Genomic DNA, 19,735 nt, shown 5'->3' with positions numbered 1-19,735 from the left:
AGTTTTTCCCTGTTCTCATGCCATTCTCACAGTTTGGAATATTCTTCTTTCTCAAGTCCTGTGTCTTGGAACAACAAGATCTTGCATTATTCAAAGTCCTGAGCAAGTACTGACTTTTCCATAATATCTGCCTGAAGAAAGTCAAGTGACTAGAGTGCTGAATTTAAGAGTCAAGAAAATTTTCTGACAGCGCAACCCTGGGCAAGACTCTTAACCTCTGTCTATCTCAGTTTTCTCTTCCATAAAATAGGGATAAGAATAGCATCAATCTCCCTGGGTGACTGCGAAGTTAAACTAAAATATTTAAAAGTATTTTTATAAACTTTAAAATGCTATATAAATGCTGGTTATGGTTATGAGTATGATTAAGATTATTATTTTTTGTGTCTGCTACTCTGAAGTTGCTGCTGAAGAATAGTATTAATTGCTCATCTATCAGAAGTTTTGATAATACATTAAGGAACTGTTAGAATTGAAAGGCACCACAGAGGTCAGTCATTGTAGAAGCTGAGGCTCAGAGAGGTGACCTGATTTACCAAAATTCACACCTAATTAAGTGGCTGAACCAGAATTTGATCCAAAAGGTCACACAACTTAAATAGCAGAGCCAGATCTCTTAACTTTCCAAGTTCACCACCATTCAAATCCAATGCCCTACTATATTTCTCTGCCTTTCCATTTTGTTGTTTGTTTTTTTAGGTTTTTGCAAGGAAATGGGGTTAAGTGACTTGCCCAAGGCCACACAGCTAGGTAATTATTAAGTGTCTGAGGCTGGATTTGAACTCAGGTACTGATTCCAGGGCTGGTGCTTTATCTACTGCACCACCTAGCCCCCCCTTCTACCTTTCCATTTTGGTGCTAAAGTGACTAGCTGAAGATATTAATGGTCATAGAGATGAAAATTTTGATTAGATATGGAATATTATTATTTAAGTAATTGTAGTTAAAAATCATTAATTGGTTATCAAAACCATATATGATGTTGTTAAACATTTATATATTTTAATCTGCAAACTATAAAATAAAACTGTAAACTACAAAATAATTTGCATTTAATGGTGGATTTCTCTATTTCATTTATGTGTATTATATTCTCTTTGCTACTTGAACAAAATATAGTGGATATAAGAAACATTTCATGCATATTTGTTGAATGAAAGTGTTATATTTAGACATTTATAAATAAATATCCCCACTCAATAAATAATTGCTCCCAAAGAATCACAGCATAAGAAAATGTTAGCTCGATCTAATGCTTCTCTAAATGTACTACAATGATGGTGTTTGGAAATACATTGATTTGTGAGCTATTGCTTTGGAATTAAGGAGCAATGGGTCTAGCAAGAAGGGTTAAGGTGGGGACCTACATGAAAAATCCAGCTATCTCCATAATTAATATTTATTACACATGCCCAGAATTGATGGGACCTGCTTCTCCCTTTCACTGGAAACACTGTGGCACCACTGTGGCACTGCCAACCTGCTGCTTCATCAAGAATTTCCTACTTTATGAAAATAAAAACATTATACTAATGATGAACTGCTCTGGCATGGATAGTAAACTATGTGCTCCTCTTCCAGGTTGGGACAAAATTTTCATTCTTTACCTACACTCCAGATAACTTGTTTAATTCAAAAGAATTTGAATGTCCTTTGAAAACTGTATAAACACATATAAGGTAGATATTACTAATAATAATTTACAAATCAGATAGACAGACCTCCATGAACACATTTTGTAGTCTGGTTTCCCTCAGATCTGTGGTTGTCATCCACCTGGAAAGTCCCCAAAGTACTAGCTAAAAATCTGCCACCACCACCCCTTCTGCTGTTCCTGCAGTCATATTTAATTGTGTTTGCTCAATTCTAAGCCAAACTCATATGCAGTATATTTAGATGGTTAAAATAGCTCAGTATTCAACTGCTTTTAGAAATTATTTTCAGTTCAACAATTCTTAGGAATTATTCTGGAGTAAACAAGGTGAGGAGAAAAGAAAACAACATAAATCTGCTCCAGTGATGAAGAAAACAATATTGGAACCACAATCTGGAGATTCACCATGAATGAGGGAAGAGAGTTTTCCTTCATTTATTTTCTTTTTTCAAATACAATCACTGGTTCATTTTCTATTTGGGATTTATTTTAAAGTAGAGGATAGCAAGAAGCTAATAGCTAGAAACAGAGAAAAGTACCATTATCATTTAAAAAGATGGATGTGTAATTGCCATACTTACCCTTAAATAACATCAAAAATACAAGTGTGGAAATGACATATGGATTGCTTGTTACTTAAGCAAAGTTTTCTGAACCTTCGAAACAGCCTTTATCTCCTTTAATGGAAAATTTGCTCAATCTAAAGGTATAAATCATTTATTTAAATTCCAGTAACTATTTTGTCAGAGTCCCAATCCTTAAACACTTCTTTAGAATTGCTTTGATAAATACTGTAACTAATTTACAGATTTTTGTTTGCATGCATCTATCAAGTGACTCCACCTTCAATTTTTTTCATTTGAATTTTCTATACCATTTAGCTAAAAAGCACCCACCATTATCAAGGTAAAAGGGAAAAGTTAAGAAATCTGAAGGTTAAGTATAGAATTTGCTAAGACAATAAATTATGATAATATAATTCAATAATGAGTTTTATAAGGGTATATTTTATAAAAAAAAATGTTCCACCTCCAGGTTATTTTTTTTTTTTTTTGGTTTTTATGTATAAAAAGTAAGGAGAATGTCAACTTGATTTTTTTCTGGCAGGCTTTCTGTCACATCATGATTGTGAGTATTTTGTGTTTAGGCTCTCTTTTGTGGGTAGGAAATAAATATCTATCCAATAATTGATTTATAATATACATTGAATACTTTCCACTAGTAATAAGTAAATCAACCCCAGGGTTCCAAGGTGGGGATATATTGGTAAAGACTATAAAAAAAGGAAGCCTAATCCTCATTAGAGACGAAGTTTCCTCTGAAATGAAGGAGATTCCCTTGGACATGGGTCCAGTGAGAGGGACCTCCTTAGTAGTGAAGAGGAAGATGCCTCCAGGCCCTCATGGACAACCATTTTCAGCAGCAGTTATTATTGTTAGAAAGGTTTAGATGGCATGCTAAAGAATTTGCATCCAATCCAATGTTGGAAATAGTTTACAAAATGGAAGATAAAGTCAGAATGCCAAATCTGTTCTGACAAGTGAGAATTTTGCATCAAATCTAATGAGAAGAAATTAAGAGATAAAGCAAGTAATTTTACCCTAAAAAACCAATTTCACAGAAATGAAATAGGTAGCAACACATTAGAAAAAGGTCTGAAAATTTTAATGGATTAAGGATAACATTTCTTTAGCATACACATAAAATGCATTGGTATATATTCTTACTTGATCCTCACAACAACCATAAGAAGGAAGTACTACAGGTATTCTTCTTTTACAACTGAAGAAACTGGAGTACAGAGGTCAGAAGTATGATTTGATTCTAGGTCTCTATTGACTTAAGTCTTTGAGAGTCACAGTATTCCAGAGAAAGAAGTGGCAGACCAAATAGATTCAGACCTAGGAAGATTACATTTTGAGATTGCGTTCAGTCCAGGGTGCCACATTTTAGAGGGAATATTGATAAATTCAAGGGCATACAGGGGGATAGGAAAGATAGTGAAAGCCCTTGAGATCAAATCATATGGGACTCAGGCAAAAACACTGATTCTTGCTGTCTTCCTGGTTTTTGATTAGATTCTATTCTTTTTCCTTAATATTTTCTGTATTTCCTAATTCTGATGACTTAAAACCTCTGTCCTTAAATATTCATGTAATATGTAACTACTTTACCTGGTCCTCCTTCCACATTCATTACTTAAACCTTGAGTAGCACTGTGTTAATTTATTTTACAATATTAATATTTTCTTTGTTATGGTCTTTTTTTTCTTTCAAAACATCTTGCACAGCCTTTATCTAATTTGAGCCTCATAAAACCTATATGAACAAGACAGACATAATTATTCCCATTTTAAAGATGAAGAAATTAAGACACAGAAATTTTGAAGATTGACTAAAGAGTTGATAGTCAAGCTAGGACTAAAATTGAAGGTCTCTCTCAGTTTTGAATTACTTCCATTAGATCAGACATATACATGTATTAAAGCAGCTAGGTGGCACAGTGGATAAAGCACTGGCCCTGGAGTCAGGAGTACCTGGGTTCAAATCCGGTCTCAGACACTTAATAATTACCTATCTGTGTGGCCTTGGGCAAGCCACTTAACCCCATTTGCCTTGCAAAAAAAACAAACCTCAAAAAAATTGGAATTGAGAAATATATAACTAACTAAATAAAAATACAATAAAACCTAGACAGTGTTAATATGCAGTTTTCCTAAGTCAATATGTACTGACAAAACCATGTATGGTTTAGTGGACCCACTTCTATTTGAACTTGACATCTCTACAGTAGGTCATGTTAGAGTTCCTTTGTGCACACATGTACACATGAATGGTATTCTGTTAGCCTTGAAAAAAGTAAGAGTGTAAGTTCAGGGACCTCCAGATATAAATGAACTTAGGCAAAAACAAAAGAAAATTCAGAAGCTAAGTTGAACAGATTTTGTTTTGTGGACCAAGGAGAGAAATTTTGTTAAATTATACCTGTCCAAAGACTGTATCTTTACTAGTTGCACAAATATATGACATTTCTCACATGGAGACTGGGTCATGAATTCTCTTTTGTCTTTGCCTAAGTTCATTTATATCTGGAGGTCCCTGAACATACACTCTTACTTGCAGAGGAAGGGCAGTTTCCTCTCCCCTTTGATTGGAGGGTTGAAAACCTGGATTAACAATTTCCTCCCCAAACCTCCCTTTATAGAGACTCAGAATTTTCATTTGACAACATTTCTCATCAGCTGTTCTGCATAGTTTTCACTCCATGACTAGTATGCATGTCAGGTACTCTCTGGTGTCTCCCACCTTTCAACTTTATTTTTTTCTTCCCTCATTAGTTCATAAGATCTTTTGAGAATGGGAATTGTCTTTGCTTTAAAAAAAATGTATCACAAATAATTAGAGTCTGGCAGATAGGAGGTATTTAATAAATATTTATTGATTATGACTATGATTATCAGTATTAGAGGAAAAACAACCCTTAAATACATGGTCTTATGACAATGGGTGCAGCAACAAGTCTATTGAAAACAATATATTATCTCAGTTTCATGGACTAAAAGGTCATTGCTTTTTTGTTTAAAAGATGTAAATAAATTAGATAACCATGCTTTCAAAAATTGAAACAATATAAAGAATTATTAAACTCCAATTAAAAATGTTTTTTAGTTTACAGAACAAAAACAATTTTATTTTTGTCAATTCAATCTCCATTGATTCACATAAATTACATTTTAAAAATAAATGGAAAGAATACTGGAGGAAACACACAACTCCCAGAAGTCTTTCATCCTTCTAGCACAGATCAATTACAGCTTAGAGTGTGTGGTGATTGGGAGAAGGATGTCTTTCATATCACACTTTAAAATCTAAGATCCTTATTAAAATCAGGTACTGGCTGTTGCTATTAAAAATTTATGCCCTTTTTCTGAGGAAAAACATTTGACCTGTTATCACTGGCTAAATTTGGTTTCTTTCCACAACTACATATTAGATCTATGGGCCACTTATTGTAGTGGGAAATGGGTATTAAAAGATAGTGACAAATTTGTGATATATTTCAAACTTGAAAAGATGAATAATTTCCATTAAAAAAACAAATTTTTTGTTTAAATATTCATTATGGAACTCAAATATTCATTATGGAACTTTAGGAGAATATGTCAATTTTTTTCATTCACATGTCTATACTAGCATTTAATATACTGAAAGTGTTAATTAGCTGAAAAGTTTAGTTAAATATTCTTATGTTCCATCTATCTAAACAACTAAACATCTGGATACTTGAAAATATCTAGGTAATTGGTTGAGTTTTTTCAGTTTTCAGACATATTTAATATTATGTAAACATTTGAAATTTGTGTTTAATTCTGGAAAAAATAATTTTGCTTCCTTCTTACTGGTAGGATATGATGTGGTACTTTGATTAATTAATCAGTTATAACTATTACACTAATAGAACTTATGATCATGCCATTTTCAAATATTATTCCACAATTCTTTGACCTTAAATCAAAATTTTGATTTCAACAATATATTTATGCATATTAGAAACTATTCTATACAATAGGTCACTTTGGTGAAAATACACAAACTGACTCTATATTATTAAAAAGATGTAACACAACTACAGAATTTTTATTTATTTTCTTATTTTTTCAAGGTATTATGTTATCAAATAGATAAAAGTTTAAAAATAAATTATTCACATGGTATGATAAAATTCGGTTTATCCAAAACTCATTCCTTAAATGGAGTCTGTAATTCAAAGTATCAATTATTCCATTTTTCTGTTTCCTTGCATTCCATATTAATAAAATGAAATTCTGTTCCTTTAAACTGAAAAGGGTTGAGTTGTCAAATCTTTTTTTTTTAACATTTGTTTTAAAACATTTAAAACATTTGTTCAAGAGGTTATTGAAGAGGTTGTTACATTGGAAGGGAGGTTGAGTTAGATGAGCTCTAATTCAATTCACTATGTCCTTATTTAGTGCAAAGATACTGAGGATACAAAGAATGAAATGGTTTCCGACCTAGAGAAATATTTAACTCTGCAGTTAATTACAATATGGGCAAAGATAATAAAATTCAAAGTAATGTAACAATTTCAAGAGGTAGGAAGTCCTGGAGGTGGGGGGAGGCAAAAAGTGGGGTCAGGGAAGGGGAGATCAGAAAAGGTCTCAAGAAGGAATAGGTACCTGCTTTAAAGGAAGATGGGATTGTCAGGGGAAAGGAAGGAAGAAGTACATTCCAGGCATGAGGAACAGCGACACAAAAGTCAAAGAGGAAATGTCATTTTAGGGGAACCAGCAGGCTCGTTTAATTAAAAGAAAAGTATATGAAGTGAAGTTATTTGAAATAAGACTGGAAAGGTAGGTGAGAGTAAAATTGTGAAGGACTTAAAATACCTATTGAGATGTGTGTATTTAGGTATTCATATATATATATATATATATATGTAATATCATATACAATAAATTAATGTATAATTTATATGACTATATTTAATTAAAATAAATGAATAATACTATAGGGGGTAATTTGGATATCTTGAATTTTAGAGGCCTATGAGACATAGGTAGATGTTCAACAGGTTAATAACAAACTAAAGTTCAAGAGAATGACTACAATCCATAGGCAAAGATGAGATTACCAAAAGAGAGAGAATAAAAGGAGAGAAATAACACCAAGAGAGAACTGGTGTGGGGGGGGGGTCTCATACACCTAATGAATGAGAGAAGGATGATGATACACCAAAGAAGACTGAGAAGGAACAATTAGTAGAATCAAGAGAGATCAGTGATACATGTATGGCAAAAGAAGTCTTTTTCAACTCAAATCCAATATGTCCATGATTTAAATGCTATTTTGAATACATGATTAATTTAATATAAATCATTTAATATTTACTATTAATGCCATTCGACACTATGAATAGTTTAAAATTTTTTTCTTAAGTATATTTCTCATTTTATAATCTAATTAAAATTATTAACAACAAACTATGATGTTAGCAGGGCAAATATTATTATTACATATTAGAAAAACATGGAATTTAAGTGATTTGCTCAAGAATACATAGGTGGTTAATTTCCAAGTCAAAATCAAGTTCATATTTCCTGTCTTCTACTTTTCTTCTATGTTAGTCATTATAAATAGAGACTGGTAAATTGCTAGACAAACAGATAGCATAAACATTTATTAAATGCTTATTATGCTCCAGATATAATACTAGAAATACAAATAAAATTTTAAAAAGGCAATCTCTGCCTTCAAGAAGTTTATATTTTAATGGGAGAAATTAACACATAAGAGGAAAAGGAAAGAACAGGATATTTGCACAAGAGGGAAGATAGAGAAGTAATCCTGGGAACCATGGGCCAGACCAGATTTAAAATGAGCATGTCTGGCATGTTCCTCAACTTCAGGCAAAGACTTAAGGATGGAATCATTGCTAGTGTGAGAAGGCCCTGGGGGCCCTCTGGGAAGTCACATTAGACCATTTTTTGAAGATTAACAATTTAGTGAGTTAAATAGTAGTGAAGAAGATTGGAGGGATACCAAGATAATTAGACCCAAAAGTGTCACCTTTAAGATAATACTGGATAAGTTACACTGAAGAAATAATTCTTCAACAAGAAGTATTCTTGAAGATGAGGGTATGCCCAGAATTCCTTAAAGAATGTACCTATTCTTGCCATTAAACCTGAACTGCTTACAAAAAAAACTCAATAAACAAACAACTTAAAAGCAGAGATTTATCCTCCTTTTCTTTTTGCCACTTACTCTTTTAAAAATGTTCTCTTTTGATGATGAAAAAGGGTAAAAACATCACTTGTACAAAAATATTCATAGCAGCCCTGTTTTGTGGTGGCAAAGAATTGGAAATCAAGTAAATGTCCTTCAATTGGGGAATGGCTTAGCAAACTGTGGTATATGTATGTCATGGAACACTACTGTTCTATTAGGAAACCAGGAGGGATGGGAATTCAGGACCTGGAGGGATTTGCATAAACTGATTTTGAGTGAGATGAGCAGAACAAGAAAAACACTGTACACCCTAACAACAACATGGAGGTGATGTTCAACTTTGATGGACTTGCTCATTCCATCAGTGCAACAACCAGGGACAATTTTGGGCTGTCTGTAATGGAGAATACCGTCTGTATCCAGATAAAGATCCATGGAGTTTGAACAAATTTCAAGGACTATTCCCTTTAATTTAGGGGAAAAAAACCAGAGATCTTATTGTCTGATCTTGTTATCTCTTATACATTTTGTTTTTTCCTTAAGGATGTGATTTCTCTCTCATCACACTCAATTTGGATCAATGTACAACATGGAAACAAAATAAAGACTGACAGATTGCTTTCTGTGGGGTGGGGGTGGGGGGAGGGAAGTAAGATTGGGAGAAAAATTGTAAAACTCAAAAGCTTTAAAAATAAAACAATTCTTTTATATTCTTCTTTTTCCTCTCTTTTGTTTCTTTTTTCCCCTATCCTGTTCTAATTACCTTTTCCTTCTTTGTTTTTGGTCTTTTTTTTTTTTTTTAGGTTTTTGCAAGGCAAACGGGGTTAAGTGGCTTGCCCAAGGCCACACAGCTAGGTAATTATTAAGTGTCTGAGACCAGATTTGAACCCAGGTACTCCTGACTCCAGGGCCAGTGCTTTATCCACTACACCACCTAGCTGCCCCATTCCTTCTTCTTTTAATTATTTTACTATAAGTCACTTTGAGAATAAGTTATGTCTCAAATCTAACTTAGGGAGTGACTTGCAGGAAAAAGTAAGTGTTTAATAAATGTGTGCTGAACTGAACTGAATTAAACAACATGGTTGTATTGGAAAGAACACTCACTATTTACTAGCCACTCCTTTTTCTTCACTTCTACCCTACTCATTATTTTAGAATGTATTAGAGTAGTAAAGAAAACTTAAGCATACTAATATCTGAACATTAATCATTTAGTTTATTGAGTTGGGTAGGGAGATGACAATCAGATTCACGAGTTAGGAAAATCAATTTGGAAGCTGAGAGGAGGATGGATTGCAGTGGATAAAAGACTTGAAGCAGAGGGATAATTAGTAGGTTATTGCAATAATAGTCCTAGCAAGAGGTAATGAGAGCCTGGATTAAGGTGGTAAGTATGTAAGTGGAAAGAAATGATATCAACTAGAGACTCTATGAAAGAAGAAAAGATAAAACTTGACAATAGAGTGGTTAAGAGGGATGAGTATAAGCCCAACGTTGATGACCGTGAGAAAGGTGATATTTGTCATTCATTATCAAAGAAGACCATGATATCATGGAGATGAAATTAGGGCAAGGACATGAATTGGATTTGCATTCAGGAGTAGCTGTGCTAAGTCACCAGCCTCACTTTCTCTTTCAGAGCATCTGGGTCCAGTGAGCAGATATGAACTAGGACAATTGGAGATGACCCTGGATGTGAGGAAGTCAGGGTTAAATGACTTGCCTAAGGTCACACAGCTACTAAGTGTCCTGTGCCTGAGGTTGGATTCAAACTCCTGTCCTTCTGACTTAAAGGCTAGTGCTCTATACACTGTGCCACATAGCTGCCCCATGAGAAAGGTGGTGCCCTTGAAGTACTAGGAAATTTGAGAAAAGGGGATTGGAGGCAAATGTATATAGATAAATACTGGAACCTGACCCTATGTTAGGGAGATAAACTAAAAAGTGAAGGAAGGTGATACTGAGGCTGGCAGGTTCTCCTTCACACCTGCTAACATAGCACAACATTGGCATTCTTGTGCTCAGGTAACAGGGTAGCTGAGCAACTACTCTTGGTTATGAGTAAACTGCTTTTTGCAAAGCTCCAGATGCAAGGGACTAAAAACCGCATCTCCATCTTCTTTGTCTTCTATGATGCATAGAGGGGGTGGAATGGGCTAAATCAAAATCACTGTCTGGAATACTCATGATTAATGTTTTCATATTAGTATGTTTATGGTTCCTTTACCCTTCTAACTAAATACTTTCTGGAATAATGAACTTGATCAAAGTGATCTGATTGAAAAAAGTATTTGCAAGGGACTCCAAAGGGGAGTGAGTGTCTAGGAAGAAGGAGGGCCCCATTGGAAAAATTTGAATGGTGGACACATATACCTAATGGATATCAGAGTACATGGCAATAAGGTGTCCTTAAGGTCCAAATCAAGAGGAAACAGGAAGCCTGGCAAACACCCACAAGCACCCACTGATGTCTTAAAAAAAGCAACAATAGTCTACTCTTAATTTTCCTAGTTTAAAAGCAGTTATAAGAGCTTATCAGTGCTATTCTGCTTTTCAAAGTACACTGAAATCTGTAAAAGATGATTTGAAAATTCTATTATGTTGTCATTATGAATATGCCTTTGAAAAGAAAATATGCCTTTGACTAAAAATAAAAACAAAATAAAATAAAGTAAATTTCTGGTAGAATAACTAAAATAAATTCAGCATTAGATCCTAAAACAAATTCAATATTCTAATATTCCAAAGAATGGTTCTTCTATAATACTTCATAGCTTTCAAAGTATTTTTCCATGATGGAGTTTGAACAAGTAATATCACATTCATTTTGTATCATATTGCTTACCTTCTCAATGATTATGGGAGGGAATGAAGGGAGAAATTGGAATTCCTTTTTCTTAAATGAACATTTAAAATAAATAAATAATTTTTAAAATAATATGCCTATTTTACATGAAGAAGTAGATGGTAAGTAATGAAACAGAATAGCAACAGAACCATATCTTAGACCCACACCTTACATTCCAATTCTGTGATTTGCCCAATATTAAATTCTACCTCTATATATAATGAGCAGCAAGAAACCCAATAGGCAGAACACTAGATCAATAAACACTAAGATCTTTTATAAAGTTTTAAATGTCTTAATCCTGCTTCAAAAATTCTACATTAAATGATATAAAAATGAAAATATTTGTATATATCAGTAAAATAATGTAAGCATACTTGTTTTCCACACTAGACTATATATCTTTATTTTAATAAATCTTCTTCCATAAGTTCTTTTTTTTACTGGGGGGAGTCTTTTGATTTCTGCATTTTTTCCTGTGACTTGATTGTGTAGATACACTATTTGAATAGGATACAATACTCTAAAAATCTCAAAATAAATTATTGGCATTTTCAATAAAGTTCCACTAGCATACTAGAATTGCATTTTATGAAAATTCCAATTCTATGTCAATAGAGCTTTTCAAAGAGTTGATCGGTGGGGGGGCAAGAGGGGAAGGAACATTTTAAGTTTTTCCAAAGTAAAATTTGACCATTATAGTTTCTAAAAATCCTCACATTAATTTGCTTATCCATCAAAAGCATACTGCAAAAACCTAAAATATCAAAGAACCAATTTTCCCAACAAGCTTCCCCAAAAATCTTTTCTAAAAATTACCTGTTCTTAAGCAGTGCCCTGAAGGTCATCTTATTCAGTCCCAGATAACTTGGCAGCAAGTTTGACCAATTCCAATCCCATTTAGTTATGGCTGACTGTTGACATATGAGAAGAAGCTATTGTTAGTTATTAATCAGAGTTAATACGATCAGTAAATTAAAGCTCCAGCTGTGATAGACTAACTAAGAAGGAGGGGGGTCCAGAACAAGGACTTAGACAGATGATATCAATCATGCCTACAGAAAAAGGTTTTTATTCCAATAAGACAGCAATTAATTTATAAATCCATTTGAGGATGTAGCCATTATTTATGAAAAGATAAATCAATTTTTGAGTCGTTATTCTTCCAACTGTTAATGGAATTTTGCCCAACTACTTTGTCTGAAGGGTTGACTCTTGAAAAGCAAAATAATTTTCAACATTGTATGTATCCTTCCAATTTACATTTTTGGGGGGTGTCAGCAAAAAGTTTTATCAAGAAAACCTTGAATATTTAATCCCATTGCCTTAAATGAATAAAATTAAAAAAAAAGAAAAACTTGAAGTATTTAGAAATCTGGTTTTATACTATATCTTAATTAGTGTGCCATATTAGTATTGTCTGTTTTGCGAAAGAAAATACAGTAAACATATGGTTAGAAAATAAAAATATCATTCCTTTTAAAAATTATGAAATAATCTGAAATCTAAGAATAGAGACAAATGACTATGGATAAAAGATATTATTTATTTAATTGAAGAAATAATTTAATGGTTAAGATTATTTTATGCAATCTGAAATACAAAAGCCTGAGGTCTAGTCAATTTATACAGATAGACCATGATTTGATTGGTTTTCCTCTATTATAGTGGCTCTCTGCTCTAGAAAACCAAATAGTTCTGATAATAACACCAGTTTTGGCCAATTTTTAGACTCCAACAAGAACTATCCCTTGTCACCTGCTGATTAATCGAGCCCTACAATCCTGTCACACAGTAGAAGAATTCTGCCCTGAGTTGTCAGTATTTGAAGGTCTTATTCTACAGTTTTGATGAATGTAGGCTAGAGCTGTAACAGGCATGATAAAAATATTATCTGCATCCCAAATTAGGACAATGTTTTAAATTTTTTTCATCAGAGCTCTAGGTCAAGCAATCCTTTTTTTCTGTCATGCTAGTTCAAATGATTTGTCAAGAGACTTTCAAAGAGCTACCTAAATTGTGAATTAAACTGGAATCAAAATTGCCAACTGATTTCTGCATTTGTTTTGCATTTTGAGTTATGATTTTAATATAACCACTGATCAAATAATTAAATAATCTTTATGAGATGATATTGAATTGTTTCATTCACATTCAACTCTTCATGACTCCATCTGGGGTTTTCTTAGCATTTCCTTCTGCAGTTCATTTTATACAAAAGGAACTGAGGGAAACAGAGTTAAGTGAGTTGCCCAAGGTCACAAAACTAATTAGTGTCTGAGGTCAGATTTGAACTTCTGAAGATGAGTCTTTATGATTATAAGCCCATTGCTCTATCCACTGTGCCACTTTGTTTCACATGAGTTGATATATTTAAAATGTATTTAAACATACATTGTTTTCAATTTTGAGGTTTTTAAGCTACATTCATTTTAAATAATAAATAATGTCTATGATAAATCCTTTGATAAACTTTCAAGAAGACTGAAGATTATTTTTAAATACATATAAAAACTGTGTATAATAAATATTTATTAAGAACCACCCAAATGTAAGCACTGTGCTATGCTAAGCACTGTGGATAAAGAATGAGAAAAAAAGACTATCTCTGACCTCAAGGAGCTTACAATCTAATGGGAAAAACAAACCAAACAAATAAGTACAAATAAACTACATACACATACACATACACACACAAACACACAAGCACATAAAGTAATTAGTAGAAGGAAGGTTCTTATACCAATGAAATAACATTAAGGGGAAAATGAATATGTAATTTTAATTTTCAAAGAAGGTATAGTTTGTAATGAGCATTGTTAAAGACAATGCCCTACATATATGTGGACACAGATCCACTATTTAATTATCATTTTAATCTTCATTTCTATTTATTCTCAAATACTTGCACATTATAGGTGCATGCCACATCTTTGTTAATTAACAATACTCTCTACATACCTGATCCAGCATTTTTTCACTAAACCACTTATACACTTGAAAAGGGTTAAAGGCAGGAGGCTGCTTTTCCAGGCTCTTCAAGGTCACTTTTAAAGGTCTGGTGGGTAATGTGTTTTTCTCTGGTATATTCATTGAAAACAGCTGTTCTTTCAAATACTCCTTCAAGGGGGGAGAAAAACAAATTTGCATGCTTATTACTCTATGTTCTTTTTAAAAGCAAGCTGATCAAAACCTGTATTTACTCTTTTCACACATTTCCTAGCATTCATTTGGTAGATTCCAATATGTTAATACCAGAAGAGAGAATTCATTTTCAAAAGATGCAATGTTGATTAGGATTCGTTATATTAAACAGCACCAATCAAAAATAACTGAGACAAAAAAAGGGTCAATTACTAAATTTTCATGAAATTACTATTCAATATGTTTGATTTATAGAGATTCAATTGTATTTGAAGCTTTTTCTAGGCATTGTCTTATGGACGTATGGGGCAGATGTTCAATAGTCAAGAACAGAGAATAGCTAAATTATTTAAGTAATGGCTTCTATGTGTTCAGTTCTGTGATAAGCATTAATATATTTTAATTATTTATTTTCAAAATTCATTTTTTTTAAATTTTCAGTTCCAAATTCTTTTTCTCCCTTGAGCCCTTCCTCCAACCATTGAGAAGGCAAGCAATATATCAATTATACATGAGGAATCATGCATGACATATTTCCTTATTAGCCATGTTGCAAAAAATAGCAAGAAAAATAAAGTGGAAAAATTATGCTTCAATTTGCACTCAGAGTTCATCTGTTCTCTCTGTGGGGGTAGATAGCATTTTTCTTCACAAGTCTTTCCAGTTTGTCCAGAATCATTGTAGCTAAGTCTTTATGATCATTGTGATTAGGATAGCCAAGTCTTTCACAGTTGATTATTATTATTACGACAATATTTCTCTTATTGTATACAACCTTCTGGCTCTGTTCACTTTATTTTGCATCAATTAACGTAAGTCTTTCTAAGTTTTCTGAAACTATTACCTTCTCATAGAATTTCACGACAATTTAATACCACAATTTGTTCAACCATTCCCAATTGATAATGGGCATCTCCTCAGTTTCTTTTTTTTTTAACCACTACTAAAAATGCTGCTGTAAATATTGATATACATATCAGTCCTATTCCTTTTTTGTTCCTCTTTGGAACACAGACTTAACAGTGGTATGGTTAAGTCAGAATGAATGTACACTTTCGTAGCACTGTGGACATTCTCCAGAATGATTGGATCTTTCACAACTCCACCATTGTGCATTAGTGTACTTATTTTTCGACATCCTCTCCATCATGTTATTTTCCTTTTCTGTCATGTCAATTATTATGATTAGTGGTAAGGTGGTACTTCAGAGTTTCAATTTATATTTCCCTTAATATTTAAAGAATTTTTCATATAATCGTTGATAGCTTTGTTCTTCTGAAAACTGCTTGTTTACATACTTTGACCATTCATCAATTGAGAAATGGCTTTTGTATATAAATTTGATTCAGTTATTTGAGAAATGAGGTCTTTGAGAAACATGTAAAAAATTTCCCTGTTTCCTTCTTTCCTTCTTAGTTTGACTGCATTGGATTTTGTTTATACAAAATTTTTAATTTCATGTAATCAAAATAATCCATGATACTTTCCATGACTCTTTGTGTCTTGTTTGGTCATAAACTCTTTCCTTATGTATAGAACTGCCAGGTAAAATTTTTCATGCTCCCTTAATCTGCCTATGATATCAATCTTTATGTCTATGTCAAAGCATTTATTAATGCTTTTAGTGGGAGTACCACTTTTATGCCTCATCATCTCAAAGATTTCTTAAAAGCCCAGTGACAAAGGACCAACCTACCAAAGTTTTCACTAGGTTGACCATAAAGTGGTTAATTTTTTGGGCACAACAACTCTCAAAGATCATCTATGATTTTATAGAATGCTATCCTCCATGAAGTTCCATGATGGAACTATCCAGACCAAGGAAATGACAAATCCCTGAAGTACAAACATCAGAGAGCTTGCTCAAATTCATAATCATTTTTATACAGAATTACAACAGAGAATTCCAAAGCATATTTATATGTAGCAGACTGAAAAATACTAAGATCTAGTTCAAATTCTGGGCAATTAATTCTAATCCTATAATTCACTGGGTAGCATTAAGAAAATCAATTCAATGTTCATGGCACCAACCATTTTCATAAGTAATTGAGAAAAAAAAATCCTGATCCATTATACTGATATGTTTACCATAGAATCAAAGCCTTCAGAGCTGAAAATGGCTAGCTATCTTCTAGTCCAATGCCTCCATTTACAAATTAGATCTAAAGAATAACTTGCTCAAGGTCGGATTAAAATCAAATTTAAATCTCAACACTCTGAAGCATAATGAACAAAAAATATCAATCACTACGAAACCAGATCATTCATAACAAATCTTTTCTGATTTATTAAAGTATTGTTGCAACACTGTAGTATTTTCTAAAAGATTAATGAATTCATAGAATTTTAGCTCTAGAAGGACCTTAGAGAAAATCTAGTTTACCACTTATCCCATTTTACAGATGAGGTACCTGATAGATTAAGTGACTAGCCCATGATTCCATAGGTGTTGATTTTCAACAGATCTAGCGTCAAAAACTGTGGCTTCCTGAATCTCTAGTCCAGGATGCTTTTCACTAGTCTGCATTGCCTCTTATGCTCTGAGATCCTAGAATGTTGCATATTATCACTCAAAGTTCAAATTATAAATGTGCTAATAGAGAGATTTTAAGGGTTTCCAATCATTTTGAAAATTTGTAAACAACAGCTTTAGTTGGCAGTTCTTTTCCTTTTGGAGTTACCCAGGTTTTTGGAGTTGTCTCTTTTAGCACATAAGGGCTCTAAAAAAAAGAGTATAAGAACTAGCAACACAAAGGGTTTCTTACTGGAGGAAAAAAGGCTATTGAATGAGAACTAATTTTACTGTATCATAATTTAAGTAAAACAAAAGATCCTACCCCACCCTGAATTATTCCTTGATTTTTGCTTATAAAAATCTGTTTATACATATTTTCTCTCTTAATTAATGAAATCTGGCTTCTGTCACATCAAAGAAAAGAGAAACTATTTTGGTGAAAGTCACTAAAATTACTTCCCAATTGCTAAATTCAGGCAATTACTTCATTCTTTGAATCTCCTTGCTCCTGCATTCTCCTATCTTCAAGAATCACCCCCATGCTAATAATCAAGAAGTCTAATTCTAAGTCCTGTCCTACTGTCTGAGTCTCATCATATATGTATATATGTATATATGAATACAAATTTATATATAATTGTCTTCTATACTTTTTTATCTGATTATATATTTCTATGAGCTTAAATTAAGTACATGCAACACTGGAATTTCTTATCTTCATTAGAAGTTATCTAATTCTGTTCATGGTAGTGCTACTTTCTCTTTTTTACTTGCAGTCACCAAAATGTTGTTTATATAAATCCTTTTCTCTCTTCCTCTAGTATCATCATGCTATGTTATGTTCTCATTACCTAATACCTGGATTTTTGCTGTGAGTTTTTTTTTAGTTGTCCTCTTTCACAGTAGATTTTAAGTTTTATTTTTTGGATTTTGTTTTTTCTGTTTGCCTTGGATTGATCTTTTTTTTTTTGCAAGGCAATGGGGTTAAGTGGCTTGCTCAAGGCCACACAGTTAGGTAATTATTAAAGTGTCTGAGGCTGGATTTGAACTCAGGTACTCCTAACTCCAAGGCTGGTGCTCTATCCACCGCACCACCTAGCTGCCCCTTGGATTGACCTTTAAACATATTTTTTTTTTAGATTTTTGCAATGCAAATGGGGTTAAGTGGCTTGCCCAAGGCCACACAGCTAGGTAATTATTAAGTGTCTGAGACCAGATTTGAACCCAGGTACTCCTGACTCCAAAGCCGGTGCTTTATACACTACGCCACCTAGCAGCCCCTAAACATATTTTCTAGTTCTGAAATTCTACCATCTTTTGTCATGAATTTACTAAAAAAATCATCTATTGGATTCTATCTCTCATCTATTCTAAAAAAAATTTTGTTCAAGGTTTATTACAGCTTAGTCCCATATTGATTACATTAACACATGTCAGCTATTGGGCATCTTCTCTAACCAGAGCTATTTTCTTGTTGTCTCATGAATGAGGAATAATCTCTCCTGCTTAGGACATAGATTTAGAGTGGGAAGAGACTCAGAACTTCTTTCCTCTACCTCCTTCATTTTCCAAAAATAGGAAAATGAGAACTAGGGAGGTTAAATGATTTCACACCTGTAGTAAACAACAAAGGTGACATATGAAACCAGGACCTCTAATTTCAGAACCAGTACTCATTCCACTAAACATTCACTCTCTGCCTTTTCTCCTATGAATCTTGAAATTGAGGAAATATTAGTCAGAAGACAATTTCTAGTCTATGTCTTTTCTCAACTTCATTCTTGCTCAATGTGAAGAAGTATGGTTTGAATGAAGAGAATAAAATGTAGTGGGAAAAGAACTGAATTTGTAGTTGGAAATGCCATAAAGGCAGAGTAGGATTGAAACACCAATGCCAGATGATGGCATGAGTGAGACCCTGGGTTCTTGAAGGTTAGATCAGTAAAGCACAAGTTCTATCAGCTCCCACCAATCCATAACAGTATGGAACATGGAACCAGCATGACATTGCATGTGGGTCATCTAAGAATAAAGCTAGATAAATCTGGAAAGTTAGATTGGCCACATGAATTGTTTAACACATACAGTAACTCACAAAGGAGATATGGAAAGATGGAACTTTACATGGTGGTAGAAGACCACACCCTTTTCATTTACAAAATCTTAACGTGCAGCAATATTAATGTATATACACATTCAAATATAAGAGAAACATTAAAGATAAAGACCATACAATTTAGATACACATAGCCAAATTTGATATCTATAATTGTTTATTGTAAGTAAATAATTATTGCATTGAGAGATTTACCACTATATTTATTATGACTAAACACACCTTGGTTGACCTTGGCCTTTCTAAATGCTGCCTTGAGATGTTGACAAACAACACCACCACCTTGATAAAGTCCAAGGTCAGAGGCCTGCTCTAGCTGAGCTACAGTAGTATAACAAGTAGCATAATATCAATTTCAACTAGTAATCATTCACTAATTAGAGGACCTCATTGCTCCCCAAAATAAAAATTAAACAGAGCAAAAGATAAGTTAACATTCTGAAATAGCTCTGTTTAAATTTTACAAAAACATAACAAAAATCAACTTACAACCATATCATAAGAGTACTTTCTTAACTAAGACAGCTATGTATTGCTTAAGAAAATTTTCCCATGCACAAATTTCAGATTTTAGCACAGATACAGTAAGCTAACTTGAAAAATAAATCTCTAGACTATACAATGCAGATCTGAATTGAGTTTATGAGCCATATTATTGTGTAAAGTATATAAATGAAATCTACATTGTTTCTGCACAGTTTT

The 19,735-nt window shown here is 33.0% G+C and overlaps 1 protein-coding gene across 4 annotated transcripts in view; it reads right to left on the bottom strand.

Annotated features, from left to right (window-relative positions):
• KIAA0825 (KIAA0825 ortholog) overlaps window positions 1–19,735 on the bottom strand; it is a 547,976-nt gene that overhangs the window by 251,888 nt on the left and 276,353 nt on the right. For all 4 annotated transcript variants that reach the window (XM_074206876.1, XM_074206877.1, XM_074206875.1 and 1 more), the window contains 2 exons: window positions 14,217–14,375; window positions 12,075–12,169 (listed from right to left, as the gene is read on the bottom strand). In XM_074206876.1, the coding sequence (XP_074062977.1) occupies window positions 12,075–12,169; window positions 14,217–14,375 (254 nt within the window). The remainder of the gene's footprint in view (window positions 1–12,074; window positions 12,170–14,216; window positions 14,376–19,735) is intronic.

The sequence above is a fragment of the Macrotis lagotis genome, chromosome X (assembly GCF_037893015.1).
Source record: "Macrotis lagotis isolate mMagLag1 chromosome X, bilby.v1.9.chrom.fasta, whole genome shotgun sequence".
NCBI lineage: Eukaryota > Metazoa > Chordata > Mammalia > Peramelemorphia > Peramelidae > Macrotis > Macrotis lagotis.
The sequence above is the reverse complement of the archived record's forward strand: the minus strand, read 5'-3'. Positions and strand labels throughout refer to the sequence as shown.